The 16,943-nt window shown below is 38.2% G+C and overlaps 1 protein-coding gene across 1 annotated transcript in view; it reads left to right on the plus strand.

Moving 5' to 3' along the window:
• Positions 1–13,747, plus strand: part of LOC145346668 (acyl-protein thioesterase 1-like) — a 62,247-nt gene extending 48,500 nt beyond the window's left edge. Inside the window, exons 6-9 of the mRNA XM_080194228.1 lie at positions 969–1,042; positions 6,298–6,399; positions 10,957–11,133; positions 12,471–13,747. Of these exons, the coding sequence (XP_080050354.1) occupies positions 969–1,042; positions 6,298–6,399; positions 10,957–11,133; positions 12,471–12,524 (407 nt within the window). The 3' untranslated portion in view covers positions 12,525–13,747. The remainder of the gene's footprint in view (positions 1–968; positions 1,043–6,297; positions 6,400–10,956; positions 11,134–12,470) is intronic.
• The last annotated feature ends 3,196 nt before the right edge of the window (positions 13,748–16,943 follow it).

Here is a 16,943-nt window from a genome sequence, read left to right on the forward strand (position 1 = left end):
AATTGACAGTGTATGTGTCTCAGTGGATTATGTCACTATGGCAGAATGTAAAAGGGGAGATAACTTGGTGGGGGGTGAGAGGAAAACCCATTGCTACAGATGTTTTGGCTATTATCAGTAAAGAAAGGAAATATTTAACAAATGAGGCAGTCCCCCTTTCCTACAGAGGTGAGGCATTCGTGGGAATGCTATGATTGGTACAATCAAAGATTCCATTTGTGCCTTTGGAGAAAAGATGTTTCTTTGCTATGGCAGAAGTGTATACTGATTCGAGCTATTGAAATGGGGAGTTGTAGAAAAGATGAGCATGGATTTGAGAGCCAACAGCAAATTAAATTACCTTGGAGAGACTAAAGATGGGCAACTCTTTTTGAGGATCTGGAGGTCAAGGATACAACTATGGCTTATAAGTCAACTTACAGTCAACAGGTGTATAAGGCAACTCCACTTTCCAGACCTAATAATTAAGATTTGCATATACTCAGCATACAAATCAACCCCTTTTTCAGCCGTGACATAATAACTCATATTAATAATCAACCTCAGTTTTCCACAAATACACATTATGTTTACTAATGCCTTATAACTGAGCAAAGGCATCAAGCAGCCAATAAGGCTGTGTTGAGAAGATGTGCAAGCGTTTAAGACGTGTCCATTTTTGCGTTGGATGCTGATGACATTTCAAAATGGTGGCCACCCACATCCATGCTGGCAGTTCACTTTCATACTCGGCACAAAGTTGATCCCCATCTTTGAAGAGTTCTTTTGAGACTCCAAAGGCTGAGTTATATGGCAACACCTAGAGTATTTTTTGGGTGGATGGGGAAAGATGATGGCCACATTTTCCTTTTTTAAGTACACAATTTATACAAAATCTAAATAATGTGTAATTTTCCTTGGAAGATTGCATAATTTTCTCTGCACTGAGTAAATACATTTGTTTAATTTGATTTACATTTATTTTTCAGTTAAAGCAATGATAGATCTAGAAGTTAAGAATGGAATACCGTCTCACCGAATTATTTTGGGAGGATTTTCTCAGGTGATGTATCATGTGAGCAAGACATCGTGTCTACTGGAATAAAACAAATGATGCTAGAAATACGCAGCAGATCAGGTAGCATCTGTAGAGGGAAGTATAATTAATGTTTCTGGCTGAGATTACTTTTATAAGAACATTGTGATGAAAGATTATCTAGGCCTGAAATGTTCACTCTGTTTCTCTTCACAGATGTGGCCTGATCTGAGTGATTCTAGCACTTTTTGTTTTCAGATTTCCAGCATCCACAGTTTTCTGCTTTTGTTTTCATGTCTCATTGTGTTGGTCTATATAGTATTAGTGACTGTGAATTGAGAGGGAAGCAGTTTTCCCTTCACTTTCAATGGTGCAAGTTTAAATGTTGCCACGGGTATTATTAGTGGTATTGGTTTTGGTTTTATGTTTTCAAAATATCAACCAGGGATATTTACAGAACCCTCCCTATTGTGATATCGTTATCTATTTTAATAACATTAACAATGTTCATTATTTTAATTTATTTTGCACAATTTCTCCTGTCAGTACATTCAATATAAAGTGCTAATGACGCCACAAATCAAGTAAAGCTGATAGATCTAAAAAGGAAAAAGAGGAAGCAATTCTCCTCAGACTTTGGATTGATGAGAATTTTTTTGCGGAATTGGGCAATGCAAGAGATAAATGACCTTGCACTTTTCTCTAAAGTTACTGATCTGTAAAAATATACTGCTAAGAATTGCCTGCTGACTTTTGACAGGTGTGAGATCCCAAGTAGCTTTGTTATTACAAAAGTTAATTATTGCTAGAAAAGAAAAAGAACAGCATGAGGCCAGGAACTGTCTATAGCCTCATGTCATTTCAATGTGGGTGTGTGTGTGAATGTATGTTAAAGTCTAGATTTTTACTTGCACTTACAACCCAGCATCTTGATAATGAGTTCTATCATTGACCCTGGAAATTAAAATATGCGTAGAAATGGCTTATACTAAGTCTAAAAGGCAGGTAAGGGAGGCCAAAGCCTGTATCTGAATATAAATTTGCTAGGTCTGGATACATTTCTCCATTGTTACAGACATTTTTGTTGAATCCTATTTTCACTATAAAAGGATGTGGAATGACACCAGACGGGTGTAGATGCTGTTATAATCTGTAGGCCAGACCCCATGTTTTCAGTTAAATCCGGTTAGGAACCAAAAATGTTTTGTGCAAGATGCTCAGTGAATAAAGTCATTAGATTTTAGGAGCAGACGTCTTCTTTAGTATCTCTGAGCTATTTGCTCAGCTTTCCAGATCATTTTATCCATCTCGTGTAGAACTTATAAGAGTTCCTATCTTGTTTTCTGACAAACAGAAAAGTTGACCTCTTCCTGAGTGTTTTTGTTTCTCTTTACCAAGAATTTCTGTGTTAAGAACATAAGAAATAGGAGCAGGAGTAGGCCATCTAGCACTTCGAGCCTGCTCCGCCATTCAATAAGATCATGGCTGATCTGAAGTGGATCAGTTCCACTTTCCTGCTTTCTCCCCATAACCCTTGTCTGTCAAAAACCTATCTACCCGTGACTTAAATATATTTAGCGAGGTAGTCTCCACCACTTCAACGGGCAGAGAATTCCAGAGATTCACCACCCTTTGAGTGAAGAAGTTCCTCCTCAACTGCGATCTAAACTGCCCCCCCCCCCCCCTCCTTTATCTTGAGGCTGTGCCCTCTAGTCCTGCTATCCTTTCTAAGCAGGAAGAATCTCTCTACCTCTACCCTATCCATCCCTTTCATTATCTTATATGTCTCTATAAGATCCCCCCTCATCCTTCTAAACTCCAACGAGTACAGACCCAGTCTACTTAGTCTCTCTTCATAGTCCAACCCCCTCATCTCCAGTATCAGCCTAGTGAACCTCCTCTGCATTCCCTCCAAGGCCAAAATATCCTTGCGCAAGTGCGGCGACCAAAACTGCACACAATACTCCAGCTGCGGCCTCACCAGTACCCTGTATTTCCTCTTTGTGTTCCTTTTTATGTCTGTCTGCTTTCTCTTTGTGTCTTCATCTGAATACCAATTGCCTTCATCCTGCAGCTCCTCTGCTTGTAGTTCTCCTTTGTGTCTGCCAACCCAAAAGGCTTCTTTCTTAACTTCCTTTCTGCGGTACTGCTTCTGGGTCAAGGGCTGCCAGGTCACATGGACCAGTACTACTTACTAAACAAAGAATTGATCCCTTTACTACTGATCTAAACGCTAAAGTCATTTTCAAACATTCTTTTTAAAGAAATTACAAAAATTTCTTACTGCAATGCTTTTGGATCCAAGTTTGTCATAGGGAATGCCAGGGCTTTATGGCTTTAGTAGCTAAAGGCCACTGATAGTGGAGCAATTAAAATTGGAGATGGTCCAGAATTACCTTGAAGAGCTGTGGGACTGATGGAAGTTAAGAGATTGTGGGGCTGGAGGTGAGGGGAGGTGTGCAGCTATGGAGATATTTGAAAACAAGTATGCAAATTTAAAAATTGAGGCACTGCTTAACCAGGAGTGCAAACAGGAGTGATGACTAAGATATTTTAAGAGTTAAGACACAGGCAGCAAAGTTTTGGATGACTTCAATTTTCAGAGTATAGAATGAGGGTGACCAGCCAGAAATATTCAAGTCTAGAGAGAGTGCAGAAATGGATCAGAATGAGCTGAGACGGATGGAGTCGGGCAGTTTTATGGAGATGGAAATGGAGATTGTAATGGCTGGATGTGGGATTGAAACTCATCTGTGCTTACATGTGACTGGAATTATGTGAACAGTTTATTTCTGTCTCAGGCAATTGTCAAGGAAAGGGATGAAGTCGGTGGTTAGGGATTAAAGTTAATAATGGGAACTGAAGATGGTTTCAGTCTTCCCAATATTTAGTTGGGGGAAATTACTGCTCATCCAGTGACTGATGTCAAACAAGCAGCCTGACAACTTGCAAAGAGTGGAGGAGTCGAGCAAAGTACAGCTGGCTATCGTCAGTGTAGATGTGGAAATTGATGCACTGTATTTGAATGATGTCACTGAGGAGCAGTATGGAGGAGGGAGCAAGATAGATCCTTGGGATCAACAGAGTCAACGATGCAAGAGTAGAAAAAGAAGTCAGATTATTCTCTGCTGTGATTAAACAAGATGAGAGTGGAACCAGATAAGAGCATTCCCATCCGGCTGGATGTCTGTGGCAAGGCATTGAAGGAGAATGGCACGGACAATTGTTAAAGGCTGCAGACAGGTTGGGAAGAAAGTCGCAGGATGCCATTTGTGACTTTGACAAACTGTTTCAGTAATGTGGCAGGGATGTGAAGCATTTTTGGAAGGTTTCAAACATGAGTCCTGGGAATGATGGACACGGATTTGGGAGACAACAACACATTCAAGGAATATGACAGCCTCTCCCGAAGGCTTTCCTTCAATCCTCGTATCCAGTGCATATTAGGATATGTGTGCGCTACAGCTGTGGCGCCAGCTGCTAACACCTAAAGAGAATTACTCTCTGAAGTCCTCAATATCCTTTCCATTTGTAGGGCCCTCTTTTTAAAAAAAAAAGTGACCTCTTTCTGTGATGTGAAGATGCCGGCGTTGGACTGGGGTGGGCACAGGAAGAAGTCTCTCAACACCAGGTTAAAGTCCAATAGATTTATTTGTAATCATGAGCTTTTGAAGTGCTGCTCCTCCATCAGTCACCTGATTCCAAATAAACTTGTTGGACTGTAACCTGGTATTGTGAGACTTCTTAATACCTTCTGTGGCTTTGGTGCCATTTTTGGTTTGTGAAGATTTGGGAAATTATGCTACATTAAAAGTGCAGTAAAAATGCAATTTCTTGTTGATTAAACCTCCCATGGAGTGTATTCGAATCCTTTTTCTTAACTAAATACACGATGTAAATCCCACTTGTCCATTGTAAGGTTGACTACCAGTGCAGGTTGCTGAACACGATCCTTGCAGATGCTTCCTTCTGCAAAAGCTTTTTCTAACAATGTTGCTGTTTTAGTAAATTTTTGGAAGAACGTGTATTTGCATGTAAATGATGTCTCTGGGTAGAAAATGTCGTCAGAAGTGTATATATAGTCTTATGGATTCTGTCAATTTTTTATCAACCTGCAATTTTTATCCTTGCTGTGTGCTTTGTAAAACACATGCAAAACCACAAACGTAAAAGAAATAGTGTGGATATGATCCAAAAGTTATCAAATAATGTCCCTGAACTTTCAGGACCACTAGCCTGATTGAGTAAAATATGCAAAACCTAGCTGCAAATTGCACTAGGCACATTAATCAAGAAGGCGAATGGAATGTTGGCCTTTATAGCGAGGGGGATAGAATATAAAAGCAGGGAGGTCTTGCTGCAACTGTACAGGGCACTGGTGAATCTGCAGCTGGAGTACTGTGTGCAGTTTTGCACTTGCGGAAGGATATTTTGGCCTTGGAGGGAGTGCAGAGGAGGTTCACTAGGCTGATACCAGAGATGAGAGGGTTGGACTATGAAGAGAGACTAAATAGACTGGGCCTGTACTCGTTGGAGTTTAGAAGGATGAGGGGGGATCTTATAGAGATGTATAAGATGATGAAAGGGATGGATAGGGTAGAGGTAGAGAGATTTTTCCTGCTTAGAAAGGATAGCAGGACTAGAGGGCACAGCCTCAAGATAAAGGGGGGGGGGGGGGGGGGGGCAGTTTAGATCGGAGTTGAGGAGGAACTTCTTCACTCAAAGGGTGGTGAATCTCTGGAATTCTCTGCTCATTAAAGTGGTGGAGGCTACCTCGCTAAATATATTTAAGTCACGGGTAGATAGGTTTTTGATAGACAAGGGAATTAAGGGTTATGGGGAGAGAGCGGGAAAGTGGAACTGATCCACTTCAGATCAGCCATGATCTTATTGAATGGAGGGGCAGGCTCGAAGGGCTAGATGGCCTACTCCTGCTCCTCTTTCTTATGTTCTATGTTCTTAATCATAAGCTTGTAAATATTGCTTGTAATCAAAACAATGAAAAGGAAATTTATCATTATCAATTATTTGCTTAAGATTAAACCATATTCTTAAGATGGTATTTAAATGTGTGAATTTATAGTGAAATTTAGAATTATTCTCTATTACCTATTTATTGACCATTGCAGCTGTGGGTCAACAAAGTAATAGTTGGCCAGCAAATTTTATGAAAGTTGAAGATATTTTAACTAAATAGGGCTTCAGCTGTAAAATATTAATACAAATGGTTTATTTCTGATGAAGGTTAACGGTGAACTAATTCTTTTGTAATTTATTTATAGGGAGGAGCTCTGTCATTGTACACTGCTCTATCAACACATCAGAAACTTGGAGGAGTGATTGGCCTTAGCTGTTGGCTTCCACTTCGAAACTCTTTTCCAGAGGTACAAACAAAATAATCCGCATCATTGCTTAATGTTGTTACTCAGTGAGCAAAAACATTCAGTAGCCACGATCATAAACTGTTTGTGGACTGGCTGTGGCTCTTGTGCAGTCACCCAAGGTCAGTGGGGTTATCAAGACCATTCAGGCTGCAGGTGTGGTGCAGTCCGACAAACGATGAGAAATAAACTTGTCAGCTCATTTGATGCCGAGTTGAGCTTCTGATTTCATATACGTGATGTTTCAAAGACTATCTTTTTACTTATGTAACGCCATTTGACTTTGTCCCCAATTCAGCTCATCTGCTGCTGAAGCCCTCACCCATGCTTTCACAAACTCAACAATTCCAATGCACACCAGGCTGGTCGACTATATTCTAACCTCCATAAAAATGGCCATCCACAACTTTGCTGCCAGTGTTTCAACTCAAAACATGTTCATTACCCTGCCATCCACGTACTCACTGATCTACACTGGCTTTCAGTCAAGCAACAGCTTGATTTTGAAATTCTCATGCTTGTCTTCAAATTCCTCCAAAGTTTTGCCTCTCTCTATCTCTGTTCTCCTCCAGCCCCACAAATCTCTGCTGTCCTCCAGTTCTGGCCCCTTGGATAGTGTATTCCTTATCAGCTGTATCTTCACTTGCCTAGATCCCAAGCTCTAGAATGCCCTCCATGCACCTTTCTACTTTGCTTGCCTCCTTTAAAACCTACATCTATGAGCAAACCTTTGGTTATCCGACCTAATCATCTCATGGTCCAATGTCATATTGTTTTATAATGCCCCGATGAGACACTTTGGGACATTTCATTATATGTTAAAGGCATTATACTTATATAAGTAATTGTTATATATGGTAAAATATGAAACGACTTTGGCAACTAATAATTGCATGGCCTTTGTGTTTCAAAATATTCACGATTTGTATTTCATTACTTGCATGTTTGATTTGTCATAAATGTGTGAGAGATGTCTCATTGTTGTAGCTGGCAATAACAGAAATGATACAAATTTATAATTCAAGAACTCAAACTGTTTTGTAAAGGAACAAATAAAAATAATTGAAATCGTGTATTGCTAAATGTTTCCTAAATTTGCAACCGGTAATTTCCCACTTGCATCTCTTCCAAATTCTACATAATTAAAATGCAACTAATATTATTGGTTATCTTATTAATACATAAGAGGCATGAAGTGAAAACCACATTACAGTACTTTTAGTACTGGATATATCGGACTATAGACTATAGAATAAGAAACCATTGCAAAGGTACTAGCAGCGAGAACTAGCTAGTTCAGTTTGTACAAGACTAAACAATGTATTATATGTTGCCAAATTTTCTTTTCTATTTTGAATTAACCCAACCTTTCCTTCTGTCAGTTTCTATTTTTACAAGAAATTCTCCTTGAATACTTAGTACCACATCACCATTAGCTGCAGTGTGATTAAGAAAGTGGACTTATTGCTTGGAGTAAAACAAAAGAGGAAGTGATAGTAGTATCGTATCTATTAGAGAAGCAAATATAAATTTATTACCCTTTTTTTTCGAGAACACAATAATACATTCCACTCTACTGTGCAGAAAGTTGAGATTTTTGGTTGGATGACTAACCAATGCTAACATGAAAGCCAGCTGTAAATAGCGTAATAATTATTAGCATTGTGGTAAGAAAGGATTTTTTTCCACTCATCAAATTTGATCAATAGCATTTTCTTCATGACCATTTCTTTGGTCTTGCAATTTATTTCAACTTATAGTTTTTAAACTTGGAAGTACTATTTTCAATATACAATGGACTCTCACTACATTAGGAACTCAATTAGTCTGTTTTGGGAATGTTAGTTTAGAAAAAAGCCATGTTATTTAACTTCAGCAATGCTGGTTAATGCTTGCAAATCTTGTGAATTCTTTTTCTAATAACTTACTATTCTTGAGCCTACAATATGTTGTTTCTCATAGGAATTTGGACTTCAATAATTTTTCCTTGTGTAGTCAGTAAATGTTTCTCACCTCTGCTCAAATTCATCCATTTAAATAACGTTTTTGTTTTCCTGACTTTTCTAGTGAATTACTGTCATTGCAACTACCTGTTTTTAATGTTAGTTCTTGATATTAAAATCTGTGCTCCTCTTGACAATTTATGAAAAGTATCTTCTGTTGATTTTTAATTTTAGATGTCTCCTGTCCTCTTGAAAAAAAAAAGTACCGTGGAATCTTTAAAATCTTCCAGGAGTAGAGACTTGCTTTAACGTTTCATTTGAAAGGTGGCTCCTCTGATAGTTTTGAGAGGGTGCTGCACTATGCCAGAGTGTCAGATTACGTTTTAATGCTCTAGTCTAAAACCTACAATATTTTGACTCTGAGGAACCAGTTGCTACCAATTGAGCCATGTTTTAATCTGATTTTTTTTAACGATAAATGTAGGGTTTTTTTTGTCCTGAATATGAATGACTTCTTTTGCGGGAATCAGAAAATTCTATGTTTAACTTATATCAGGCAATGATAATTTCGAAATGATTTTTCTGAATCACATAAACATAGTTAATAAGCTGGGAAGCAATTAAAAACCATCATTGAATAAAAGATGTGCTTTATTGTTATTGCAGCTTTGGGTAGGTTTAGATTTCACCTATTCTACATTCATTTGGACCATTCTGCAGCATGTTTTCTTTTTATCTTTTGTTTTCCAGGTTCTGATTTTAAAATTTGCATCTGTTTTAACTGTATCTGTGTGCAAAACATTCAATTAATTATTCAATATGCTATCAGAAGCTTCCATTAGCACATAATACATGGTTTATAACTAGGCTGTGTATCCACTCTTAATTGTATTGTGAATATTTAAAGTTGAAAGAAACTAAAGTCACTGGTGACAATGATTATTCATTTCTTTTGTACCCATAAGCTCACAAGAATATTCATATTTTTAGTTATAAAACATTGATTGTGCTTTTTTTTTAGAGCTTAAGCTGTTTTATTAAACAAAATTCTTTGCAAACATTTGATTGTCTGAGTAACCCAGTGGGATTTGCTTTTTTGCATGTGCATACTTGAAATGTGAGTACTAACACAACAGTTTTGCACTGTGCCAAACAAATCATTCCACAGCAGAGGGAAAAGACTAATTACTAGCGATTTTTTTTTCCTGTCAGATTGCTAAGTTACTGCCCATAAGAACATAAGAAATAGGAGCAGGAGTAGGCCATTTAGCCATTCGAGCCTGCCCTGCCATTCAGTAAGATCATGGTTGATCTGAAGTGGATCAGTTCCACTTTCCCGCTTTCTCCCCATAACCCTTAATTCCCCTATCTATCAGAAACCTATCTACCCATGACTTAAATATATTCAGCGAGGTAGCCTCTACCACTTCAACAGGCAGAGAATTCCAGAGAATCACCACCCTTTGAGTGAAGAAGTTCCTCTTCAACTCTGATCTAAACTGCACCACCCCCCCCTTATCTTGAGGCTGTGCCCTCTAGTCCTGCTATCCTTTCTAAGCGGGAAGAATCTCTCTACCTCTACCCTATCTATCCCCTTCATTATTTTATACGTCTCTATAAGATCCCCACTCAGCTTTCTAAACTCCAACGAGTACAGACCCAGTCTATTTAGGCTCTCTTCATAGGCTAACCCCCTCATCTCCGGTATCAGCCTAGTGAGCCTTCTCTGCACTCCCTCCAAGGTCAATATATCCTTCTGCAAGTGCAGCGACCAAAAACTGCACACAGTACTCCAGCTGCGGCCTCACCAGTGCCCTGTACAGTTGCAGCAAGACCTCCCTACTTTTATATTCTATCCCCCTCGCTATAAAGGCCAACATTCCATTTGCCTTCTTGATCACCTGTTGCACCTGCAGACTGGGTTTTTGCGACTCATGCACAAGGACCCCCAGGTCCCTCTGCACCGTAGCATGCTGCAGCTTTTTGCCTTTTAAATAATAATCCCTCCTACTGTTATTTCTGCCAAAGTAGATAATCTCACACTTGCTAACATTATATTCCATCTGTCAGGTCCTCGCCCACTCACTCAGTCTATCCAGATCTCTCTGCAGACTTTCCACACCCTCCACGCAATTTGCTTTTCCACTCATCTTCGTGTCATGAGCAAATTTCATCCCTACACTCAGCCCTCTCCTCCAGATCATCTATATAAATGGTAAACAGTTGAGGCCCCAGCACCGATTCCTGCAGCACTCCACTAGTCACCAGCTGCCAACCAGAATAGCACCCATTGATACCAACTCTCTGCTTCCTATCAGACAGCCAATCCTCTATCCATGCTAACACCTTATTTCCAACTCCATGCACCCTAACCTTCTGCTCCTTCTACTGGTAGAGAGAATGCATGAGGTTTAGCTATTTCAGTCTATATGTTAGCTGAAAGTAGATTTCTGCTGAGTAAAAAGGGTGCCATAATTTAGAACAGATTAGAGTACCGTAACATTTTTTTTTCCAGAATTGTCATTTCTTCTAAAAATAACCTTTCTTATTACTCTCATTTCTATTAAACTGTGGATCAATATAGGTTCTACAATTTGTTGTCATTTTGTTTTTCAAGGTAGCTGCCAATAGTCCAAACAAAGATATTCATATTCTTCAATGTCATGGAGAGGCTGACCCTCTTGTACCTCTAATGTTCGGTCGTCTCACTGCTGATAAAATAAAAACCATCATCAATCCAGACAATGTCATTTTCAAGTCCTATGCAGGCATGATGCATGGTTCGTCTTCCCAGGTCAGCAGTTATGTAATTTGAAATATTAGAAGTTGAAAAATCAAGGTTATTGTTTTGAAAAGTTGTGTTGAATTTGAGTTGTTACAATCATGACCACACTATTTTAAAATATATAAATTTATAGAAATAATAATCCAATGCATGGAAAAGTCATCTGATTGCTGTTGAAAGAATAGTATTGTAGTTTTTTGTTAACTTTAATTTGAAACCATGTTAAAGACATTTTTGTTTTGAAATTGTCATTCTTGTTTTTTTTTTCCCTTGCCCATCCTTTGCCTCTCAAGTCACAAAGGAATTAAGCAAGCTCTTCCAATGCTTCAGTGATTAAATGTGTCATCCAGTATGGTACAGACTTAGACAAAAAGGTTCCAAACTTGATCCTTCGTCTATGCCAAGTTAATTGTTCTTGGCCAGTGTGGTGGAATCTCTAGTCTAGTTGGTCTCTACACTGATGGATTTTGAAAGGGAAAAGTATCAAGATTCTGCTGCTTGTAGTTGGTTTGGGAGAAATTCAGAAAATGTATATTCATAAGCATTTCTTGAAATCGGGATCAACTATTATGTCTTTCCATGACCAAATAGTGTAGTGAAACTTATTACAAAGCTATTATAAGGAATAGCCAGTTGCATGTGGTACCAGAAGCTGATATAATTATGAAATGATACTCCAACATTAGCCCTTTTAGCCCCACCCCTCTCCACCTCTGGAAGTGAGCAATTTAAAAGTTAATTGACCGTCAAGCATCATGTGGAAGAAAACATAACTTTGCAAATCTGATATAATGAGCAGATTACTGATAGAAATAAGTTGAGCTGGAAGTGTAGCTCCTCAGAAATATGGTTTTGAGTTGTGTACCTGTCAAAATACCATCCATTGGCAGTTGGGCAGTTCTACTCAGCTGTGAATTTCATTTTAACGGCCATTTATGGATAATAAAGGTGTACATTCATATGTAATGAAGCTCCTATGTGATTAAGTATCCACTTGAATATTTGTGTTTAGTCTCACACGCAGCGGTGGATATTCCCATATTATATAAGTTGAGAGTCATGACTGCAGGGTTCCTGTAAAAGTAGTATATCTTCACACCAGTTTGCTTGAACTAGGAATGATGAAAGTCAGAGTCAAATGCAGTTTGTTAAGCCTGGATTCTGGGAATATCGTGGCTCGTGGCTAAATGAGTAGGGTGTTGTGCAGAGGGAGTAGTTTGTGTTGTTAGTTGTCCAAGACTGTCTACATTGCATACACCATTACTCTGATCACAAATGTATCATATGTTAAAGCTTTGAACTATATGCAATACAGCAATTTTAATAACGTTTTCTTTTCAAACTAGGAAATGATGGATGTCAAACAATTCATCGAAAAGCAGCTACCTCCAATCAACTAATAGACCACCAGAAACATTTTTCTAAGAGGCTGCACCAGCATCTGATCATGATAGACCTTAATCCTTCCTTTCATTTACTCTTTAAGATGTCAGTCATCCATCATTTTAATACTTGCACATTTTTCCCACTTTACATTCTGTAATTTTCACAAAGGAACTCTGTGTTGCATTGAGTTGGATTCTGCCTGCTACGGTTTATAAATATTTTACACTGTAGTAATTGCAGAGAATGTTTAAGCTGCTCGTACCCAAATGTTTGAGCACCTTAACTTTACTCTGCCCAACTTCAGTTTGCTTTGACTTTGTTCATGTGCTTCATTCTGTCTTGACTGTGATGATGGTGTCTGTATGATTATATGGGGAAAAAAAGATACAAGAAGCAAATTTCTATTAACTCCCAAAAAGAATGTCACTTGCTGGTATTTTAGTACAGCAAATATTGAAATAGAAAATCAAATAAAGGTCAAAGTTGATAACCAAAGGTTGTTGGTCCAAGATAGTGATACATGTAATTGCATTTCTCTACATATTAATCGGAGGAGTATGTTTAGTATTTACTTCTCAAAGAGGGGTTTAAAAGCCAAACAGAGTATGAAAAACAATTGAAATAAATGATCTGTGAAAGAACAAATGCTGTCAGAATTGAGCATGAAGCCAGCATTAAAATGCGGTGCTTTAACGTTTAAATAAATGCAACTTGTTCAGGACATTACTTGGTATAATATGATATATCGATTTTAAGAAACAACTATGATCAGTTTAAGAAATAGCTATGAGTTGAATTGTAGTTGTCTTTACTATGTCCATTTCCCCAAGTTTAAAGAAATAAACTGCGCAGGGATAACTTTACATATTCCGGTTAGATATGTGCAAATGTTGTAATGGTGGAAATGGCTAGCGTATTTTTATTTACTTTTTGTATGATGTGAAATTTACCTAATGTTTAAGTTACATTTTTAAACTGCAAACTATCTTAAGAATATTGATCCAACTTGGTCTGACATGTGGCTTGTGTGACACACAATCCTAGAATGCAGACATGTTTCAGTGACAAATGTGCTTCACGATTCTCAAAATAACAATGAGATTTAATAGAAGCATCTAAATTTAAATTTGTGGTTATCACTGGTACAACATTTAATTTATTTTTGAAAAAAATGGCTTTTGTACAGGAATTGCATGTTTTTTTAAAAAGTTGCCATGGAAACCAGACGAATCACTTCTTCAAAACAAAAAGTGATTTCGCATCAAGATTGAGATAAGCTTTACTCCAATTGGCTACACATCAAAATTTGGCATGTTAAAGAAATTTTGATTGTGCAGCAAGTATAAACAGTTATCTGGCAATGTATTCAGAAGTTTATGTAATGTACCTAACTACCTAGGTTAAACTAACATAACTATTTGTTAAATAAATTCATGGATGTGATAAATTCTGTTGCTGTACAGTATTCATACTGTGAAGCAATGCTGAGAACACTTGATTCACATACATTTGTCAAGTTTTATGATAAATGTGCACTATCTTTAGCACATATAGAAAAAATCAGAATGAACCGACAACATGATTTAAAAATAAAACACCTATTGATACTGGACCATGGTGAAGTCTTAAGTTGTGTGCTTTGTTTTTCTACTCTGCATTTTCTTCCACTGCTCAACTATTTGATTCCTCTTGGACTGAAATTGCGAAGAATCTAACTTGAATGAGGTAGATAAGGACCTCCTAAAAGTTCAAACTATGATTGGAGGTTGCAGGTGCAGTTCTATTTGTGCTTACCTATCTTTGCTGGTTTGGTTTGTGGAGGCCAGGAACTATGAAAAAGCCAGCCCTTAATGTTGTCACATGGGTGAGAAAATCCTAAATCACAAAACTAGAGAAGCATGATGAGTATGTAACTGGGCTAGTAATCTGGAGGCCTGGATCTGAAGCTCTGAATACTAATAATCCAGAAATGTTAGCTCAATTAATAAATCTGGAATAAAAACTTCAATATCAGTAATAATCATGAAACTAAAGTTTAAAGTTTAATTATTAGTCACAAATAGGCTTACATTCACACTGTAATTAAGTTACAGTGAAAATCCTTCAGTGGCCACACTCTCTGGTCAGATATACTGATGGTGAATTTAACATGGCCAATTCACCTAAACTGCATATCTTTGAACTGTGGGAGGAAACCGGAGCACCTGGAGGAAACTTATGCAGACACGGGGAACATGCGCAAACTCCACACAGAGACCCAACCTGGGTCCCTGGCACTGAGGCAGCAGTGCTAACCACTGTGCCGCCATACCTCATTGTCATTAAAAATCCATCTAGATCACTAAAGTCCTTTGGAAAAGAACATTTACTGCCCTTACCTGGTCTTGCCTACATGTGAATCCAGACCCACAGCAAAGTGGTTAATTCTCAACTGACTTAATTGCCTCTGACGTGACCTAGCAAATCATTGTGTTTTCAAAAAGGGTAGCTTACCATCATCATCATCTTGAGTGCAGCAGGGGCTGAGTAATAAATGATGGCTTTGCCAGTGCTGCTCAAATCCTGTGAATGAATAAGAAAAATTAGCATCAATAGTTTGAGATATATGCATATTAATGGAACACAAACTTTTCAGATGATTTGTGGAGATGTACTTCAAATCATATCTAGTTTTATGAAAGAAAGGGGAAATGTTTGAAATTTGAGATGGCCAGGGTAGCCTGTGAAGTGTAAATGGAATAATATTTGCACTGCAGTGATGGAAAGTTGAAGATGCGTAAGTGATGGGTTTGAGGGAGCTGATGGTAATTCAGCAAACATACACACGTTTCTCTTTTAATTATGTTTCAACATACTATTTCCATATAGCACCACTTCACTGACATAAACAATAACTTATTTAAAAACTTAAAACTTTATTAGTGTCACAAGTAGGTTTACATTAATACTGTAATGAGGTTACTGTGAAACTCTACTTGCCATACTCCAGCGCCTGCTTAGATTCACTGAGGGAGAATTTAAGCATAGCTAGTGTGCCTAACCAGCGCTTTTTTGAATTGTGGGAGGAAACTGGAGCACCTGAAGGAAACCCCTGCATACATGGGGAGAACATGTAGACTCCACACAACAACTAACCTAACCAGGAATCAAACCTGGATCTTTGGTGCTGTGAGGCAGCAGTGCTAACCACTGTGCCACCATGCTGCCCTGGGTTAGTCAACTTTCAAAGTAGCTCAATTGCTTTATTGGGAGACAAGGCTTTGGATTCATCAAGAACAATGACTCCAGAAAGTCTGGTTGAATGTGAAACTTTGCCTTGCCAATATAACTCCCAGTAAACTTTATGGGGTTACTTTAGGGCCTTGTGAACTGACTTTGACATTCCAGCAGTTCCAGAAAGATGAAATATCAGCTGCCAAGAGAGCAAAATGTGTAGAACATGATATTAAACATTTTAGGAAGAACCTTTGAATTGAAAATGTACTTATCTAGGAGAAGTAAATTGTTTGCAGAAAGATTCTACAAAGAGAAATAAGCTAAATGGCTAGTTTGAACTGGAGCGTTTTCTTGGAGAAATTCCTGCTCTCTTACAGTAGCGTCAATGGCTTTTTCATGTACTGCAGCAACACAGAGTCTTTGTTAAAACTCTGATTTGAAGGACGGTGTTAAATTTTATTGGAGACTATTCCATCAAATTCCCTATTTGTGTCTCGTAGATGGTAGAAAGCTCTTGGGCGTCTGAAGATGACTCACTGAAGAATTCTCAGTCTTTAACCTATCATTGTCACCACAATATTTCTATGCTTGTTTTGTTTACACTTCTGGTCATGCAAGAACCCCCAGCTGACAACCCCAGATGTTAACTTCAAGAAAAATGTCATGGGGAGATGTCACTTGGTTGGCAAATAACGTGTGCCACACATCAGCCGAAGCCTAAATGTTGTCCAGATATTTCATACAGGCATAGACTGCTTCGTTATGTGAAGATGTGAATTAAATCATTAGGCACCTAAACCCACGTGTTAAGTTCTCCATTTATGATCTTCTGATCAAGGAATGCTCATTGAGAAAGTAATGAAAGTAGTTGAGCCTTGGGACACTGCCCTGAGAAACCTCCACAATGGTATCCTTGAGTTGAGATGATTGGCATTCAGCAATTATCTTCCTTTGTGCCTTCAACCAGTGAAAATGCTTTTCCCTGCTTCCTATTGACTTCAATTTTAATAGGGCTCATTTGGTTGGATAATTTTTACATTGTTAGACTGGAACAACTTGGAGGCATACCTAGTTCTGGAGCACTATCTTTAAGACTACAACTGGGATGTTGGGGCCCACAGTCTTTAATGTATCTAGAATCTTGATACCACATGAAATGAATCAAATTGGCTGAAGACAGGCTTCTAATGGTAGCAACTTCCAAGTGGATCATCCAT

Source organism: Carcharhinus amblyrhynchos, chromosome 8 (genome assembly GCF_965287045.1).
Source record: "Carcharhinus amblyrhynchos chromosome 8, sCarAmb.v2.hapA, whole genome shotgun sequence".
In the NCBI taxonomy this organism is placed as follows: Eukaryota; Metazoa; Chordata; class Chondrichthyes; order Carcharhiniformes; family Carcharhinidae; genus Carcharhinus; species Carcharhinus amblyrhynchos.